We start from the raw sequence: 17,148 nt of genomic DNA, 5'->3' as shown, positions 1-17,148 counted from the left end.
CACAAATATTTGGTAACTGGAAATGGAGCATGCATACAAACTGTGCTGAAATCCATTTATGCCTCTCTTTTTTAGTTTTTCTACCCTTCTGATTTTTGTTCTCATATTTTTAAGGATCTGGATTGCTTTCTTTGGGGCCTTTTTTGTTTGAGGTTTCGATTAATTTGATTTTTTATTGTTTGTTTGTTTGTTGGTTTTGTCCCTTTCTTAATTTAACATCTTTTCCTTGCCATTTTACTGCTTTAGTTCAAAGCTATCTTAGATACAAAATTGAACCAGCTGCCAATCTGGAAAAAAAAATAAAAGAAAATAAAAGGAAATAAATGGAAAAGGTTTTGCATTGAATCATTTAGAGACAAAACACACTAAGAGTGACCAGTACTGCTTTACATTGTCACGTGGCAGCTCCCAAACACTGTCCAGGTTTGAATTGCAGGTTGGAGCAGGGGCTGGCATCCCTGTCAGTGACAGGGCTGGTGAGGGCCCAGCCAGCCTCAGGCAGCAGCTGTGCCCAGCCCAGCAAACCCTCAGGAGCAGCACTCACACCTGGGGAAACATTGGCACATTTCTGACTGCCTTAAGCAGCTGCTGTCTTCTTCAAATGCTGCAAACACAATTATGATCTCCAGTTCCTAGACTGGACAAGTCAATTCCCAGTGTGCCTTTTGCAGGTGTTGCATGCCATGAAACAGTTTAAGGCTCTTATCTCTCCAAATACTCCATGAGGTGAAAAGTATTCCTGATTTAAACAGCGCCACTGGGGAGAAAAGCAGTGATTTCCATTGCCTGCCTTCCTGCTTGGCTATACTGCTGCTGTCATCAAAAAAGGCAACAGATGAAAAAATGAAGTACTATTTATTAAATATTTATCAAATGGTGAAAAGCTGTCAAGAGCCACAAACAGAATTCTATTAAGCTGCAGGTGCTCCACAGACACCCTGCAGCACCTGCCCCTGGTGAGGCAGCACTGCAAGGGCAGCAGGCACAGAGCTGCCAGCCACACTGCACAGCCCACAGCCCCAGCAGGGGCTGCTCCTCCTGCCTCAGCATCTGCAGCAACAACACTCACAGCTGCAGCAGGACATGGAAAACCTGGTGTAACCTTGAATTCTTAGTGTAGGGGGATTTCAATCAAGTGCCATGGACTAAACTCCATAAACTTGTATTACACCTTGCAAGCAACTGGAAACCTGGAAAATCAGTATTTTGCTTTTCCTGGTGAGACAGGTAAGCAGATATTTTCACAAATATTTTAAGTAAATGAGGAAATTTCCAGTCTTCAACTTTTCTAACAGCTCTCTTTTTGATTTCACCAATACAACTGATTCTTCTACTCACTCTGCCAGACCAGGAACCTAAGCAATCCTATGCTGCCCCCAAACCAATTAACCAGCACTGCCACCAAAACCAGGTGGTCCTGGCCTTGCTGGCTGTTTCCAGGTGACCCAGGAAACCATTAATTCTCTGGATGTGAATTCAGAAAATGTCTGGAACACACTGTGATCATTAGAGGCCTCCTGAAACTGTCCCATAACTCTTTACAGCAAATCTGCATTTTTTAACCCTTCAGATATTAATAGAGATAAATAGCTATCAGTGAAAATACATGTATAGAGGACATAAGCACCACTAAAAAGCCTTTAACTCATGGGACAAATGAGAGGAAAGTTGTCAGGACCTGTACCTTGTGCTGGCGATACTTGGTGACTCTGCTCCAAGCCTACATCTCTCTAGCTGATTAGCCACAATCTGCCTTTCCACTTCCAGTTCTCTGGTAAGTCTTTGAAATTGAAGCTCCTGAAATTTCAAAATAAAAAGAAAAGCATTCTTGATGTTAAAAATTGGATGTGGATTAACTCTGAAACAATCACTGATTCATCACAGTTGTGTTTTGTGGTTTTACTCTTCTTTAGGGGAATAAAATATAAAGGTGGAAATTTAATGGTTCTTTAAGCCAGTGATTCATGCAAATATTGATTTATCACCTGTTACAGAAAGAAAAACATGTTTAAGCATTTTTGGGCTTCATTTCTCCTGCAATTAAAATCTTTGTGTCTTCTTACATTACCACAGTCTAACAAAATCACACATAGTAATTAAAGTCAGTCATACAGTCATTATAGTCAGTGCCTATAAAGTCAGTCTTCAGTTTAATCCATAAACAAGTAAACTGGAAAATACAATATCCCAACCCTTCCAATCACAAACCTCCAAATTCTAAGCTATCCTACATTCTGACTGTAGTTGGAAACCTTAAGATTTATGACTTCAAAGCAGCTGAGTGTAGAGATGAGCAATTTCACCTTTCCTGAGTCCAGCCTCTTTTACATTTCTTGGTCAAGGGTACGAAACCTCTTCAGCCTTTGTAAGGTGCTTTTGGAACAGGGAAATACCAGTGCTGCACAGGATGGGTGTCAGTGAAACCTGGAACCATTTTCCATAGCACTCTGAGAGCCAGACTGTGTCACATCAAAGGATATTGGGATGGTTTTGTCCCCAGTTAGCTCTTATTGACGAGAGAAAAGAGTAATATTGAACAATTGCAGTATTTTTTCAAACTGATACTGTAAGGCCTCTGAAGTTTAGGCAAACCATATAAAAATAGATGAACACCAATATTTAGTAATCAGAGGAAGCACCAAGCAAGCCTTACATAGAGGTCAAGTGCAACCCAGAGCACTGCTGTGACAGCCCAATGACTGATGAGGTTTGTCCTGTGTGCTGTATGTGAGCCAGGGCTCTCAGCTCTGCAGGTGCTCCCCAGCCCAGGAATGGGCAGAACCTCCCCAGGGCTCTCAGCTCTGCAGGTGCTCCCCAGCCCAGGAATGGGCAGAACCTCCCCAGGGCTCTCAGCTCTGCAGGTGCTCCCACAGCCCAGGAATGGGGCAGAACCTCCCCAGGGCTCTCAGCTCTGCAGGTGCTCCCCAGCCCAGGAATGGGCAGAACCTCCCCAGGGCTCTCAGCTCTGCAGGTGCTCCCCAGCCCAGGAATGGGGTAGAACCTCCCCAGGGCTCTCAGCTCTGCAGGTGCTCCCCAGCCCAGGAATGGGCAGAACCTCCCCAGGGCTCTCAGCTCTGCAGGTGCTCCCCAGCCCAGGAATGGGCAGAACCTCCCCAGGGCTCTCAGCTCTGCAGGTGCTCCCCAGCCCAGGAATGGGGTAGAACCTCCCCAGGGCTCTCAGCTCTGCAGGTGCTCCCCAGCCCAGGAATGGGGCAGAACCTCCCCAGGGCTCTCAGCTCTGCAGGTGCTCCCCAGCCCAGGAATGGGCAGAACCTCCCCAGGGCTCTCAGCTCTGCAGGTGCTCCCACAGCCCAGGAATGGGGCAGAACCTCCCTCCAGCCCCCCTGCCCCCTGTGCCCTCTCAGTGAGGTGCAGGTGCTCCTGCAGGGTCCCTCTGCTCCCTGCTCCTGCCCCACAGCCCCAGCAGACTGCACTAACCCTGCAGGCTCACAGCAAGTGCAGGGAAAAGCTGCTCCAAAAAGCTGAGATAAAGACTTTTCTCCCAACACCACAGTGAGTTCCCTCCAAGAGTCCCCCAAAAGGCCAATTAGTGCCCATGCCATCAGGCAGCTGAGGCCCAAGGCAAACAGCAGCTGCCTGCTGCCACAAGCACCAGATTAGATGACAAAACTGAAAAAGTGACTTCTGGAGGTCTGGTGTGAGTCCCTGCACCAAACTGGCTGTGACACACACACACACACACACACACAGCTGACTGCCCTTCCAGAGGATAGGAGTGATTGTGGACACATCCCAGCATTTCTCAGAACTCCCAAACCAAACTGAATAAACACCCTAACATCCTCAATTTTGGCCAGAAAAAGTGTGTTTGCATCCAAGACATGTTTCCTGTTCCTTACTATGAACCAATATTTAAACAGCAATGTTGTGGATGCAAACTGAAAATCTGAACCTATTGTTATTTACTGACCTTTTAATTAGATGAATAAAATAAAACTTGGTAGCCATTAATTGCTTCCATTCAACCAATCTCTATTAATTTCCCTTTTCATTACAGATAGAGACATTAATAAACACATTGTTCTAGAAAACATCTTGCTGTATAGCACCTCAAGTAATAAATTGCCCATTTAAATAAAAATCTCTAGTTCTTTGCCCCACACTACAAAAATTCAAAGGCAGTTAAAACAGAAGAACTACAATTCTATTTTTCTTGAGAGTGGAAGAGGTGAATGACATAAGTTGGCAACAGAGCAATAAATTTTACTTCATTTATTTAAACTGCATTTAAAACAAAACTCACTTGTATTCTATCAGAAGAACTGAGATAAGGAGAAATAGGAGAAAAAAGCCACCAAGCCTCATGTGGCCACTTCAGAGAGCCTTGCACTGCTGAGCTGGGAACAGCACCATCAGCTGTTTCCATTGTTGCTCACTTTATCTTGGCATTGGGCAGAAAGCCACAAACAGCAGAGTGCTCTGAACAGCAGAGGGGTGAGAGGCCTGCAGCTCAGCTGCCACTTTGAAATCACTCTGATGCTCTGGAAGATCTCATGTGCCTCTGCAAGTGCAAGCACAGTAAGAAAAAAAAAATAAAAAAATCCAGCTCTATTTTCTAGTCTGAGTACATTCAGCATGCCCAGCCTGGGAGTCCAATGAAGCAGCAGTTTATAAACTTTGAAATAATGAGTGCTGACTTTTGTAGGTGCCTCCTTAAATTTGGTATCTGCAGCAGGTGATGTCTTAAATACCTGCACAAACACATGAGATGGATAGTTTTAGAGCTACCATCTCTGCTACAGCTGGAATATCTCATGCTTTAAAACATTTTTTCTTTTGCCTTGAATCATACTATTATTATTATAGAAAACTAATTATTGTTATAGAAAACTAATTAGGTCTAAACTGACCACCTTTCTAGTTTATGCTTCCTTATACTGAAATTTTCCACCACTCTGAATGGACATACCCCACAATGAGTATCTATCACACAGCACACCAGCTCTGGAGGAATCTATTGGAATTTGTTTCTCTATCCAGCTTCCCTGGGAGCAGTGCAGAGCTCACTCCCTGCACAGAGCTGCTGCCCTGGGCACAAATCCCAGCTCACTGACTGCCACAGCACTGGCTCCTGACACAGTGGCACTGAGGACTCCAATACAACTTTTATAGGCAGAACATCTGTGTGGCAAGCACACAGTAAAACCACAAAACACACTGCCCTACTGCATCCCAAGGAGCAAACAAACCTCAGACAGACACACTACACTGCCTTGGCCAGAACTACTTTTATTCAAAATTATTCAACACACATGAGGGAAAAAAAGCAATCTCTGATTCTATAAACCTCTTTTAGCAGCAACTACTTAATCACCTTATCAAACTGCAGGTTTTACGTTCATAAGCTAAAATTGCAGTGCAAAGCCATAGCCATAATTCTTAACAGGAAAGTGCAATAAAAGACAGCTTTAGCCACAGCTCCAGCTCTGGATCAGGAAGCAGCTCACTCTGGAAAGCAGCTGCACTGAGTGCAGGCAGCCCGAGCCCAGAACATTTCAGAGCTGTGCAATCTCATTTTGGAGAAGGGCCCCACCTGTGCTGGTGTACAGTGCTCACAGCAGGTGACCAACTGCTCTGCCAGCAGGAATCTCACCTGGGAGGACATTCCACTGCACCACTGCCTTCATGCATCCCATCATGACACCATGTTGCAGCTTCACCTTTCTCATTTATGTTAATGAGGATCTTTTATCCCTCAGCAGCATAGATGAGAATGAGGAACCTACATTCACCACACTGAAAAATAAAAATTAATTTCTTCCTGGCCTGTTGTGATTTGAGGACCTCTGGAAAAACACAGACAACTTTAAACAGAGAGTGGTCCAGTGGCTAGTGACAGGTTTGCCAGGGACAGCTGTGCAAGAATCAGCAGCAATTGCAGGAGCAGTGAAGACAAGATCCCTTGGGAATGGTCCTTGCCTGGCTAGGCAGAGCCAGTCTGGGCAGCTGGACATCAGAGGGACACCATTTCCCCAGTAAACAAAGGCATCTCCGGCAGCTCCTGGGCTGCACCAGCTCTCAGTGGCTGCTGTGGCAAAGGCTGGGCCAGGACAGGCTGCTGCTCCCAGCTGCAGTAACACTGGGATGTGCTGAGCTGCTTCAAATGCCAAATGTCACTGCCTAGGAAATACTAAAGCTGAGCTGTGAAAGCTGTTCTAATCACAAAAGTGCTCTGCAGAACAATTGAGCTGAGCTCGACTTACTCATCTAAGAAAGCACAGCCTGCATTTGAGAGGAATATTTTTATCTTGTGTTTACTATTTCTTATTCAACTGCAGCCATAGTGCAGAGCCACACAGCTCCCATCACCCCTGGAAGTTTACACAGTGCTGCAGAAAAGGCCATTATATTCTGGGTATTTTCATGTTGGAGTCAGTGAGTCAGGGATCTCTCAGGTCCAAGAACCTCACATTGTCATAATAGAAAAGTGCAACAAAGAAGAGGACAAACAAAACAGAAGTTGATTTATACCCTCCTGCATGTTAACCTCTTGCACTCATCTATGCAGAGTTCTGTTTCCACCTGCCATAATTCAGAGCTAGATCAAGCAACTGACTACTTAAACCCACACTGAAAACCATATTTTCCAAAATGGATGTCATACTCTACTGACCCAATATCTAAATTCTCTACCAGAATCTACTGCAGAAAAAGCCTGTACTTCTAACTAACTATATTAGAGCAACATTAATATTTTCTGTAAAAATTAAATTTACTCACTCACACAACTGCATTTGCATGCTTTCAGTATCTCAGTATCTTCCAAAATAGAAGACAAAAGATAAAAAACTGGACAGTGTAGAGAGAATCACAGATTACAGGATGTGAGATGACACAGCTACAATTGCTGGCTGATCACACTTACTCTGTATTCAACAGCAGCAGACCATTAAAGCCCTTAATACTTTTATGCCTGCATTGTTCACTAGTCTGGTACAACGTTTAGTGCTGCTCTAGCAGATGAGAGATCACAATTTTAGCATGTTATAGAAAGCTCACTGCTGCCAGTGGCAGGAGGGAGGAAAGGCACTGGAGGCTTTCCCAGTGCCTCTGGCTCATCCTCTCTGGGAGCTCTGTGCCAAAGCCCAGGCAGCCAGTGCTGGAGGTGCTGCTCTGCCAGAGCAGCTGGGCACAGGGCTCAGGCACTGCTCAGCAGGCAGGCTGATCATCTCAACCAAGCTACACAAGGTGCCAATGCTCCAGTATGTGCCAGAGGCACCCACAGCTCTTTTTCAAGGGGACTTTCTCCTCTGAAGCCTCACCGTACAAAGGAGAAAGGAAAATTAACTTCCAGCTCATCATATGGATAAAGGAGTACAGAGAATTCTGATTAAGGAAACGAGCCAGCTACTTCGCCTGAGACAGGAGTGGCATTACTTTTGTCCTACAGTAAGACCTTTAGGAAGTTGACATCTCAGACTGGACTCACCAAAACTAAAAATGAGGTAAACAGCAGAAACTCTAAACCTCAAAGTTCTGGGATTAAATAGGCAAGAGTGACCTATGCAATTGAGCACAATACTAAGAGAGTGGGAAGAAAATCCCAATTCTTCCAGCTATTCACAGAATGATGACCAAGATTTTTATTTCACTCGTGCCAAACTTGGGAGTCAATTCAACAAAAAGTGCTGCCTGCAGTTCAGAACTGCCACACATTTGTCACCTAACTGATCACTGTTTACATGCAAATCAGAATTTTAAAGTGAGACTGTGAAGAGTTTGTGCCCCATTTCTGGAAGTGCATTTAGTAAGTCTCTTTTCAGGTATCTCCATAAGTGACATGCCTACACAGAGTACTGAATGTACAGCACTACAGAGCTGAACTGTAAAGAAATCTCCAAGACTTAGTATCAACAGTTACCATTCAAAAAGATGTTTTAACATGCAATAAAAAATAGATAGAATGCATTCTTCCTTCCATTTCCATCTGAAAAACGTGGTTTGCTCCCTGCTCCCAAACCCTATTAAAAAAAAATCTCTAAAATCATGTAAAAAATCTGTACTTAAGCAATAATGAAGGAAAAAAGCAAGGTGCACATTCTTGATTTATATGACACAGTTCAATGCACTTACCCAAAGGAAAAGATTTTGCTGAAGTCCTGAACAAACAACAGTTCTAGAAACCCAAGAGATGTACTATCACCCATCTGCAAGCATTTTCAATCATTCTTACTCTGCCACCTACTTACTAAAGCACAGTGAAAAGCTGCCCATCTCCAAGTGCCACAAACAGCCAGACCAAAGAACCAACTATGGCCGCAAGTGCTTCTGTCTTAGCAAAGACATTACAACCAGCATACTCCAGCTACTTTTGAAAACTGCATTGATGAGTGGCTTTTCCTGCAAGACCCTTTCTCTGCCCAACCACTGAAAACTAATGTGCTAAGCATGAAATTCACAATTCCAAATGATCCCATTTAATCTTGTCATTCAGCAGCAGTTCATTCCAAATCCAGCAGCACACAGCTGAATACAAAACCAGCAGTGATTCCGTGAACCCACAAGGAGCAGTTGCAATTAGCTGCCCTACATTCCATCCCCCCAAAATTTACTGCTACCATGCTGCTCTGCAGTTTTAGCAAGTTGTTATTTTAGTATGAAAATACTCATTTACTTTTAACATGGGTAAGAGACTCCCTACAGAACTCAACTGAACTCCTATGCAGGATTCAGAAGTATAGACACGTTTTACTTTTATTTAAGACTTGTTTCAGCAATTCCTAAGATGTTTCTACCCATGATAGTATGGAAGCCCTATAACATTTTAGAAGGGAAAGTCATCTTTTAGGGGAAAAATCCCAACCCTCCTCTAAAACAAATCCATAGAAAACAATCACCTCCCCCCTCTCCCCAACAAAAAAAAAGAACCACAACAAACACAAAACACTCAAAATCCATGATAAAATCCACTTTAAGACAAAAAGAGATCTTGAGCTTGGTCAGAAAAGCACAAAGCTGTAGTGATCTAAATTTCTTCACAGGTTACATCTGTTCTGCTCATGTTATTTTATAACACCATGAGTGAATCAAAACGTTCCTTTCCTAAAATATGGCCAAGGGAGATTGACCCAGCTGTCTGACACCTGACTCAAGGAGACACCAATCAGAGTTGAGAGGACACACTCCAGTTTGGTAAAATAATTGCTTTAAGCGGATTTGAGGTCCTGGAAACAAATGGAAACTTTATTTAGAAGCAGCTTGTAGGATTCATAGGCTAATAAGCACAACTTCTTATAAAATCATAACTATGTCTCACAACTGTGGCAGAAAGCTTGAAATAATGCATCTTAGAACTACTGTAGTAATTTTTAAAGTTTTCATTAAGCTAAAATCTTGCCCAATTTGATGAGCAATAATAAAGGCTTCTCTTGACTGTGTTTGCACTGCAGTGTTTGTGAAATACTTGTTCAGGGTGGGGCAGCTCTATTCTACAAACACTGACCTGCTGCACTCATAGCAATTCCTGTACCAAAGGAAACAGCAAACAGTGCAGCAGTTTCTGTTCAAGGTTAATAAAGTAAAGAACTTCACTGGAAAATATTCTGTTCTGGGCTTTCTGCCACACAGGAAGGGTGTTGAACATGTCAGTGTCCATAATTACTATCAACAGAAAAAATATCAGAAAGCAGCAGTTCAGCTCTTAATCCTTTCATATTATCACTTCCAAGACTGAGGGACAATTTACATCTTCCTCCCCTCACAAACATTTTATGTGTCTGTACATTTCACAGTAAGGCTCCAGCTCTGAAGCTTGTGCAACACCAATGATAAATGACAATTTATATTTTTTTAGCTTCCATTGGGATTTAGTTATGTAATAGCCACATCTTTAATAGTCTTTTTATAAATGGAAAGAGGAAGTGGTTTTAACTTCCTTTTCAAAAGAAAGAAATATTCCATTATAATTTTTTCTCTAGGACTAATAAAAAGATGCAAACATTGCTTGGGCAGGCCAAGGAACAGTAATAAAATCCTTCAGTGCACACCCGTGTGTGGAGCTGCTCCAGGGGGCATCCAGCAGGGCTGCAGCTGCAGGGGCAGCACAGAGCTGTGAGCTGTGAGCTGGGCTGGGACAGCCCAGGACTGGCACTGCCACTGCTGCCAGCCCAGCCACAGTGCCAGCACAGAGCTGTGAGCTGGGCTGGGACAGCCCAGGACTGGCACTGCCACTGCTGCCAGCCCAGCCACAGTGCCAGCACAGAGCTGTGAGCTGTGAGCTGGGCTGGGACAGCCCAGGACTGGCACTGCCACTGCTGCCAGCCCAGCCACAGTGCCAGCACAGAGCTGTGAGCTGGGCTGGGACAGCCCAGAACCTGCACTGGCACTGCTGCCAGCCCAGCCACAGTGCCAGCACAGAGCTGTGAGCTGTGAGCTGTGAGCTGGGCTGGGACAGCCCAGGACTGGCACTGGCACTGCTGCCAGCCCAGCCACAGTGCCAGCACAGAGCTGTGAGCTGGGCTGGGACAGCCCAGAACTGGCACTGGCACTGCTGCCAGCCCAGCCACAGTGCCAGCACAGAGCTGTGAGCTGTGAGCTGTGAGCTGGGCTGGGACAGCCCAGGACTGGCACTGGCACTGCTGCCAGCTGGGTCACAGTGCCAGCACAGAGCTGTGAGCTGTGAGCTGGGCTGGGACAGCCCAGGACTGGCACTGGCACTGCTGCCAGCTGGGTCACAGTGCCAGCACAGAGCTGTGAGCTGGGCTGGGCTGGGATGTCCCTGCCTGCCTGAGAGCCCAGAACCTGCACTGGCACTGCTGCCAGCCCAGCCACACCACCAGCTCACTCTTTGTGCAAAATGGACCTGTGACAGCCACCACTGCCCTACTTCAGGCAAACAAGTCCTAATGGCCATTTGTCACTAATGGACATTGTGCTACCATGGCACAAGGCACAGCACTGTTGGGTGAGAGGGGACTGAGGGTATCTGCAGCTCTTGGCTGACTTCTCACACTGCAGCAGCCCCTGGCAGTGATACCTTGCACACTGCAAATGTGAATATGAATTTTAACACTGCTAAGGAATTTTTAGGGTTCCTACTGTCATCTTAAATTACTTTTGAAACTATTAATTTAGGTGCAAAAATTAAGATTCAAATTTCACCATCCTGCAGAGAATTTTTCTTTAACAGTAAGGTATGAAAACTGTTGATATTAAGAAGATATAACTTAATTCTCACCTTTAAAAAAAATATTAATATGGGACAACTTGTAAGAACTAATATATCAAGTGTTTGCATTCAGAGCTACCATCTTGAATCAAGTCATGATTCATCTTAAAGGAAGCTCCAAAACAGAGACAGCAAAGCAGATTTATTCTGTGGTTCAGCTGTGTATTAAGTCAATAAAGATGATAATTATTTCTCAGCATGACACAATGAAAACCAAAGTTTCCCTTCTCCCTCTATGTTCTTTAAATTTAAAAAAAGAAAAAAAAGCAACAAAAACTTTAACTGAAGTGTTTCCTTGTAGAACTGCAATTTTTCCCACTTGAATGATCTTTAGAAATTAAGGCTAAATTTGATTGCAAATGCAATTTTATTTTTCCTATAGAAATTATTGCTTTAGATACACACCCATAAATGTGCTGCAGATTTAAAATGTATTAGTACCTTGGTATTGATAACTGAAGCCAAACTCAGAGTTTAAAGGCCATTTTTTAATAAAGTAAAAAGAATCATACACAATCTGTATGTGCAGGATTTTGTAGCACTGAACACTTTGCTTTGCAGGACTTACAAGGAGTGATTCCAATGCTGCATCAATTCTACACCAGCTTTTCTTCTTCCTTTGCCACTAAACCTGCATTTCCAGTCTGACTCCAAGAGCAGTGCAGACATTCCAAGGGACACAGGACACCAGAATGATGCTTCTGTTCACTGCAGGTGACTGAAGCCCTTCCATCCAGACTCTAGCAGTGGCACAGGGACGGGCTCCAGTGGCCCTGGGTCACACCCCAGAAACAAACTGGTAACAAAGCAGGCACACGGTGGCTAACTGCACACACACTCTGGACTGAGCAGTGCTGAGAAAGGCAGTACCTGTTCCTTGACAGAAGCCAGAATGGTGGTGGCAGTGGTCTCTGGCTCCATGCCTGGGCCTGGGGAAGCCTCCTGTGCTGTCTGCAGCCCCTCCTCCACCATTGGGCTCTGCTCAGGGGCTGGCATTTCGCCTGCAACAACAAGATTTTAAGAGAGTTTACATTTTCAGCCAGTGATGTTTAAAACCCAAGTTTTCAGGATTACAGGTTTTTTTTCTAGAAGCTTTCCAAACGTAACTAAATCAGCAGAGAACTTTGCATTACTCAATCTGTGCTGTGTGATGCATTTCCCCTTCACAAATGGAGACCAGAATCACCTACACAACTCAAGGGCTGGGCAGGAGCAAGCAGGCTGCATGATGCTTCACCTTCATTTTTAAAAACACTATTTTGTGGTGGTTAATAAAACTGAAGATGCATGAAAAATCCTAGTGCTAGCTTTCAAGAACACCCAGGATCAGGACAAGTTTACCACAGTTAACTGTTAACTGTACAGTTACACAGTTTTCAGCATGAAAGAATGACATGTAACAGCAGAATGCTCTGCTGTCAGGAACAAACTGTGGAACAGACTAATTATGGTAATAAAAGCTTAATGGGAGCAATGCTTCTAATGCTCTTTTTGCAAAAGAGGAAATTAAAATGCTAAAGTTAAAGCAATTGCCCTGGGCTATGGATAGTGTGGAAAGGACTGACAGGATTAGCATCCAATAATCCCAAGCTGAGCTATTGCAGAGGCAGCACACTAACAATTCCAATCCATGGAAAAAAACAATTAATTTGTTTAATGATCAAAGTCACTATTAAATAATATTACAAAGATAGTTACAAAGTGTGTTTAATGCTTTGAAAACAGCAAGTAAGTGGCATTCACTAAGCTTCTACACAGACACCACACTTTGATTTCCTTCAGAAAATACAGCTTGTGAGGTCTAATGTTAGAAGCAGTCCACATTTCATTTTGGATTCTCATAACAAACTCCCCCAGCATTCCCAGGGCAGGCAGACAGGAACAGATTCCTTCCCCATGCCATCCATTGCTCAAAGGTGAGGAGGTGCTCAGGCTGCAAGTGGCTCCATTCTGGCCCCGTGAGACCCCTCAGCCTGGAGCTGTGCCAGCACGAGCACAGGGCAGTGGATGAGCACAGGGCCATGCACAGGCTCTGCTCCCCCTGCTTTCACTGCTTTTCACTGCTTTCACTGGTTTCATGCAAAGGCTGCCACACCAAGCCTGTCACAAGCACGTCAGGCAGGTGAACCCCTAAAGCTTCAAGGACCATTTCTGCAGAACCTGTTTAACAGCAATTAAGCTAGCAGAATGAAAAATTACCTCTAATAGCTGCATAACAGAATTCTGAAAAGTCAAATGAGCAACTTTATGCTTTTAGAAAATAAAAAATGTTTCTTCCAAGTTTTACTTCTGAAAACCAACTCTTGAATCAAGCAGTAAGAACCCAAGGCACAGAATACATGCCACAATTCCATGTGTCATATCTGATTTTTTATATCACTTACCATAGTTCTTTTATGACTATAACTCAGTGTTTCAGGTTTCTAAATGACCTGATAAATTTGCAAGCATATCAAGTAATAAAACTACCCAATCAAGCCTTTCCTTCATTTAGAAACATCTGCTAAGCAGTCTAAAGGACAAGTTCAAAAACTCCCAAGGTACACAAGTGCTCCTCTCAGAAGGGGGCTGCTTGTTGGTCCATGTATCCCACATGTCCCCACCTGCATGGAACAGGTACAGCAGAGCCTGCTGTACTTTGGGATTTCCAGGAGAGAAGTACAAAATTCAGCAGTGAAACAATCTCAATTTGTCTTTTCTGTAGTTTTCTCTCTCTTCTCACCCCAACACTGTGAGTAACTTCTCAACCCATCTGTAGCAGATTTCTGTAACAAACCAGTCCAGAAAACATCCCTCTGAGCTGGCTGGAAGGTGTGCTAATTCATTGGAACAGAAAATATAGCCAGTATTGAGTACCTAATAAAACCATCCAGATAAAAACCAATCAAATTAATTATTAGTGAAGGTGCCAGTGTTAAATGTACATCTATTTCAGTGTTAAGAGATGTAATCACAGACCTACACCCTTCACACAGGCAGTTGTTTCAACTGATGTTCCTTCAATTAACACATTTCTTGGCAAAGTTACTGATTTTCTAATCTTGATTCCAACATTAAATAACTGTTGGCTCTGATCCTACAAACACTTAGGAACACACTTGAGCTAATAAATGAGTCTGCTCATCCCCCAGGCAGGCCCGTGGGCTCGGGGGGCAGCACAGAGAGTCAGGGAGCAGGAGCAGCTCAGGCCCCCCAGCACAGCTCTGCCTAGGGCAGCTGCCTCAGAACTCACAAAGTCCAGGCATCTTCACCTTAAAGAGCAGCAAACAGCACCAGCAGATTTGTGAGAGCCTTGAAATCTGGGATGAGTAAGAAGCTGAGAGGAGTTAATACAAAACCCTCTTTCTCCCTTACTGGGATTTACCCACTCAAAACACTCCCTGGACTTGTGCTACGACTCATTTGGGGATGGATAATTGATTCATTATTGGAAAACTAGCAACCTGATTTCATACCTCAGTAAAATTAGGTTCATAGTTATTTTGCCTGTCTCTGGTGTCATGGCTGAGCAGTCAGACACCTCCCAGAACAGGAGGCTGCTCCCACACCTTCCCCAGCTCTCCAGCCCCTCATTCCCCCACAGCTCCATGCTACAGTTCCCTTGGTGCTGCCCTGGGCAGTAGCAAAGGCCAAAAGCAGTGACACCCTGGCTCCAGGCTGGCATGTCCAGAAGTTCAATTTGAAGCCTCCAGCTTGAAATACCCAAAACCAATTCTGAGAGCAGTGGTTTTCCCAGCCTCTCTGCTGTAGAGACTGACTGGAATGGCTTCATGAAAGCACAGAGTAAATCACAGCAGAGCAAACCCAGCCACCATAAAGACTCAGCTTTGCATCCCTGGGTTTGGCAGGGAGCTCCATGCTGGGCAATTGTGGGATTTGCTGAAGCAAACCTGGCCTGAACAGCTCTGGAACTGCCCCTTCAGGGGACCCCCTGTGCCCTCTGCTCTGCCCGTGTGGCTCCTCAAGCAGCAGCTCCTGCAGCCTGCCAGCCCTCCCTGGGCTGGGACACACACCCAGCACCCACTCTCTCCCTGACTCAGGGCAGGAGCCTGGGAAACACTTGTGTCTGACCCACTGGTCAAACAGCTGCAAAGCCAGCACTGCAGGGAGCTCATCTGGCACAGCCTTGCTGCTGGGGATGAGATGGGGGTTTCCTGAGCCAGCTGAGCTTGCAGCCACATAATCCCTGACACAAGGAAGCAAGAACATACTACTGAGAAGCAGAGAAGAAATATGAGTAATTACTAAACCAAGTGTAGCAAACCAAGTTTTCATTGTCATTAGTCCCCACTTTCCCCACTTTTCAGTGTTCCTGCTATTTCCTTAGACATACCCAGACAGCTTTGCCAGTACTGAATAATCCCATTTATTTTAACACAGGGCCAAGAAAAAGCCAGACCTTGTGAGGATTGATGTCAGATAGAAATGATGCTTTGTTAGAACCTCCTAATCCCTTCCCTTCGAGTCCTTCTGCCTTCTCTACACTGGTTATTTCTCCACACTTGCTCTTTACCTGTGTTCCCTGTTTCTGAGCCTCCCACTGCTGACCTGCAGCCAGTGAAAACAGTCACCAGCACAACTCATGCTGAAGAGGTGACACAGTTCTTACCACCTCTGCCAGCTAAGACACGATGGACTGGATTTATTTCACAAGGGCAACGTGAGAAAAACATGCAGCCAACCTCTCATCACTGAAAGTCCTCACATTTATCTAGCTAACAGGGTAATTCAAGCAACAGTAGTAAATTACCAATGATATTAGACAAATGCTCACTAGTACAGAGCTCCTATAACTAAAATCAACCTGCTGGGACACTAACATTATTTACTACACAATGAAGTTATTCTTGTCTATCCACACTCAGAGCAACAAGGCACATCTCAGCTCTTGGTCAAAGACTCTGCTCTTCTCGTGTGCATGGAAAGCCAAAACCTATCCCAGTGTTTACAGGAAGATGTGATGACAATTTCTGTGTTTCAGAGCTCCTTCCCAGAGCTGTCAGGGCTCCCAGGCAGGAGCAGCTGCCATTGGCAGCTCCCAGGAGCCAGGCAGGGGCTCACACAGCTTCCTGCAGCAGTGACTGCAGCAGCTCTGTGTCCTGCCAGCCTGCAGAACCTGCTGGGGTGGGAGGCAGCAGAGCACAACTTACCCCTGGCAAAGGTGATGGCAGCAATAAAAATGCATTCTGTGAAAGATGGCTGCAGGGTTTACATGGAAGCAGGGTTTGAAGTTCCAGATGCAGCACAGGAAGGCACTCCACACATCACACTACAGGCCAGACACTGGGTCAGAGACAGGTTTTCTTTATGGACATTAGCAGTGCACAAGTTCATGTGGACTAAAGGACTGAAACCAGGAAAATAAACATGTTATCTGATGAAAACATGGAAGAACCTGACTTCAGAAATGGCAGGATAAAAACCACCTGCAAATGTGGAGACTGAGTCCAATAGTCAAAAAGGAAACCTACACACACCTGACCTGGCCTGAGGAATGTGTTTAACTGACTTACCACCACATTTAGCCTCTTCCTAAGCCCTTTTTCTTTATAAGATATATTTTTTCCTCTTTGTTTTTTACTTTAAAAATGCAGGTTCAAAAACCATTTGGTACTAGGTCCTGATTAAAATCTTAGAATGTACATTACCCTACCTTTTGATAAACACATTTTTGTTACAGTTCCTAGGAAAATACAGTATTTTTTTTTTTGGCTGATGGCTACATACTTCAACTACACCCCAGTGAGCAGGCAAGATTCTACATCCACAAATATCCAGTTGTAACATGCTCACAAGACTAATACCTTTTACAGCTCTCAATTGAACCACTCACCAGAAGGTATCAGACATGTACAGCAAGACAACCATTTGGAATAAAGACATATTTATAACCACCTCCTTCAAGGCCTGAGGCACTGTCTGTAGCTCACCTGAAAAGAAGCCTCTGTCATCTGAAGGAT

The 17,148-nt window shown here is 44.5% G+C and overlaps 1 protein-coding gene across 6 annotated transcripts in view; it reads right to left on the bottom strand.

Annotated features, from left to right (window-relative positions):
• The window catches only part of PKP4 (plakophilin 4), a 63,442-nt gene that overhangs the window by 27,532 nt on the left and 18,762 nt on the right, over window positions 1-17,148 (bottom strand). For 4 of the 6 annotated variants that reach the window (XM_056496570.1, XM_056496572.1, XM_056496573.1 and 1 more), the window contains exons 2-3: window positions 12,059-12,189; window positions 1,685-1,797 (exon numbers count right to left, since the gene is read on the bottom strand). In XM_056496570.1, coding sequence (XP_056352545.1) covers window positions 1,685-1,797; window positions 12,059-12,184 — 239 coding nt within the window. In that variant the 5' untranslated portion in view covers window positions 12,185-12,189. Of the gene's footprint in view, window positions 1-1,684; window positions 1,798-12,058; window positions 12,190-17,148 lie in introns of those variants that run through there. The other 2 variants (XM_056496575.1, XM_056496577.1) reach the window with 2 other exon arrangements.

This window comes from Oenanthe melanoleuca, chromosome 7 (genome assembly GCF_029582105.1).
Source record: "Oenanthe melanoleuca isolate GR-GAL-2019-014 chromosome 7, OMel1.0, whole genome shotgun sequence".
Classification (NCBI taxonomy): domain Eukaryota; kingdom Metazoa; phylum Chordata; class Aves; order Passeriformes; family Muscicapidae; genus Oenanthe; species Oenanthe melanoleuca.
This window is presented reverse-complemented; position numbering and strand designations above follow the sequence as displayed.